This window comes from Eimeria mitis, genomic scaffold (genome assembly GCF_000499745.2).
Source record: "Eimeria mitis Houghton genomic scaffold, Emh_scaff124, whole genome shotgun sequence".
Taxonomy (NCBI): Eukaryota; Apicomplexa; class Conoidasida; order Eucoccidiorida; family Eimeriidae; genus Eimeria; species Eimeria mitis.
The window spans coordinates 1-2580 of NW_013568392.1; the positions used below are offsets into that span (position 1 = coordinate 1).

The following is a 2580-nucleotide window of genomic DNA, read 5'->3' on the forward strand; positions in this document are numbered from 1 at the left end:
GGTGGACAGAAATCGCCTGTATTCTACATTGTGTATCAGGCTCCCTTGTTGACACAATTGCGGGCACTGGCGCTGCTGGGTCTAGTGGTACCGGAGGCCAAGCAAAAGAAGCAACGTTTACCACTCTAAAAGCAGTAGCAATGAATATCGCAAGAGGAGAATTGGTGGTAGTAGACTCCACTGGTGGCCGCATCAGCACCATTCATCTAACCACAGGTAATCTTGTCAATCGGTGCTCTTTCTGTCGCAGTACTGTAGGTTGGCAGATATAAATCGCACGAGCTCTTGGCACCGCCACCCTGCTAGCTCGACTGCTCTCTGTAGCAGTTTCTTGGTGGCCATGAAAACTGTTGCACATCGCCGGCACCATGGACATTCACTCGGATGCGCAAGTGCGTCCAACGTCAATTGGATAAGGATTTCAAAGCAGAATGGCGACACGGCGCTCGAAACTATGCTGAGTTGCGTTTTCAGGAGTTCTTACTGACATTAAAACAGGAGTTACCCAACCAGAAGGCGTAGCAGTATCTGACGATGGAAATACGCTTTATGTGTCGCAGTCTGGTGGGTGGATCTACACGATGCAGGGCTTGGTTAGTGGTCTACTCCCGGAATAGCCGGTTGTGAACAACGATCAGTGCAATCAATCCACGTCACCTTCACCGTGATGAGCTCGAAACGTGTATTTAGACTTCTGTTCGTTCACTAACGTGTCCGCCTTCTTGCCCTACAGGTGCTGGCAAGGTCGTGGCAATCAACTTGAACGAAAAAACTGAAAGTGATCTCGTAAGCAACTTGTCCTCCCCTGCGGGATTGTGCCTTTCTCTCGATGGCGCGACACTTTATGTCGCTGAAGCAGCTGCGAACAAAGTATCGTCCATTAACATACGGGCCCAAACAAAAACGGATGTTGTAGGACAAGGAGCCACAGGTAGGTCCGCATACGTGCGGGGATACCGATTTAACGAGCAGCTGCAGCCAGTACCGGCGAGTTGTGTCTCGGTGTAAATATTTAGTTTCATGCTGCTACTTATTCCAGAACTTCACGAGACGATGCTTCGATCCCAGATGGAGGCGTCCATCGACTGTTTCGTGGATAGGATAATCAAGAGAAATACTGCAATGAGTCACGCCCCCACTCGTTTTGAGCTCAAACGAACGCCTGCTTGTCCAATGAACAGAAATCCTAATCAAAACATTTTGGCGGTTATGTGCATACGGCCGTGTGTTTGCAGCGGACATAGAACTGAACAACCCGCGTGCTGTCGCCGTTTCCCTAGACGGCGAGATTTACGTCGCTGACGGCAACAGCGGGAACTCTAGAGTACGTTCAATCGAAGCTACTTGATCCAGATATTGGTACCGTACACTTGCGTTAGAGCACGAAACAAACATGGCTCTCTAGGCTCGTTTGTTTGCACTCTTTAGATCATCCGGGCCCTCGACGATCAAGTGGAGGTACTGGAAATTCACCCACCCCTCTTACGAACCATGAAAGAGTCGGACCTTGACTACGTCCTCGGGGATATAACTTCCATGGCTTACGGGAAGCTAGCTAACGTAAGAATGCACGTCGTTGGCAGGCAGTGAATGCAGGTCTGCGAATTCTGCAAACTCGTGTGTTTGAGTTTATCCCGAAGTTGCTGCGCATGTCAACTGTTGAATCTGCAGCCAACATTGTTTCTAGCAGACTCCACAAAGCACATGTAAGTTCTAACCACCGGTCGCGTGCCACCTTCCACAAGTATACCTACCTCGTTTGGCCTGCTCTTGCACGAAGGGCATTGCATGCGCATGTATTATTTCGGGTCGGCCGTCATACAGACAAATGACTGTTTCTCGCGTACTTCATGCCACTCTTGACTGCTTTTTCAGAATCTGGAAGCTGGACTTGCAAACCCACCGCCTAGAGCAAATATTGGGAACAGGAACTAAAGGCTTCACTGGCGATGGAAGAATTATCCCAGCCCCAGAGGCCGCTATCGACAGCCCCACAGGATTTGCAGTCGCCGATCAGGTACTAAATCCTCGCAGCAACGGATGGTGCCTGAGTAACTGGTCAGCTACGACCTCACCCCCGACGCTAAGGTAACGTTCTGTGTGTGCCGCAGCTTGGAAGCGCAACTACTACATTGTACATCTTGGACAGTGGGAACAAGCGAGTTCGCAAAGTATATGTATCTCCGGCAGACAGGGGTGAAAGCTCCACGGAGGTCCCCTGTCCTGAAGGCACTTTTTCAAACAGCGAAGGAGGCTCCACAGAGGACGACTGCATACCATGTCCTGCTGGTTAGCCTGGAAGCATTCACTTCTTTGTGGAAAGCACGCAACGCAAGCCTGACCCTTGCAGCATTTGAATCGCTCTACTCTGCAAAGGAGCCTTTCTGCGAGCAATGCCGTTAAAGCGGAGCAGCAGCTGGCGAGTTCGACTCAATGGTGTCTGTGGTTAGTTGTCTTTAGGCTTTGCCTGCCAGGGACAAGGACAGCCTGAAGTAACAGGAAGGTGCGCCGACGGCTACTATTGTCCTGAGGGGAGTGCCAAGACCAATGCGGTGGCATGCCCGCCGGGTCACTTCTGCA

The 2580-nt window shown here is 50.9% G+C and overlaps 1 protein-coding gene across 1 annotated transcript in view; it reads left to right on the forward strand.

The window, feature by feature from the left end:
• Positions 1-140: 140 nt before the first annotated feature.
• EMH_0088010 (uncharacterized protein) overlaps positions 141-2580 on the forward strand; it is a gene marked incomplete at both ends in the record, with an annotated part of 3943 nt that continues 1503 nt past the window's right edge. Inside the window, 8 exons of the mRNA XM_013494655.1 lie at positions 141-216; positions 475-564; positions 734-931; positions 1236-1324; positions 1429-1560; positions 1672-1706; positions 1876-2017; positions 2112-2289. Of these exons, the coding sequence (XP_013350109.1) occupies positions 141-216; positions 475-564; positions 734-931; positions 1236-1324; positions 1429-1560; positions 1672-1706; positions 1876-2017; positions 2112-2289 (940 nt within the window). The remainder of the gene's footprint in view (positions 217-474; positions 565-733; positions 932-1235; positions 1325-1428; positions 1561-1671; positions 1707-1875; positions 2018-2111; positions 2290-2580) is intronic.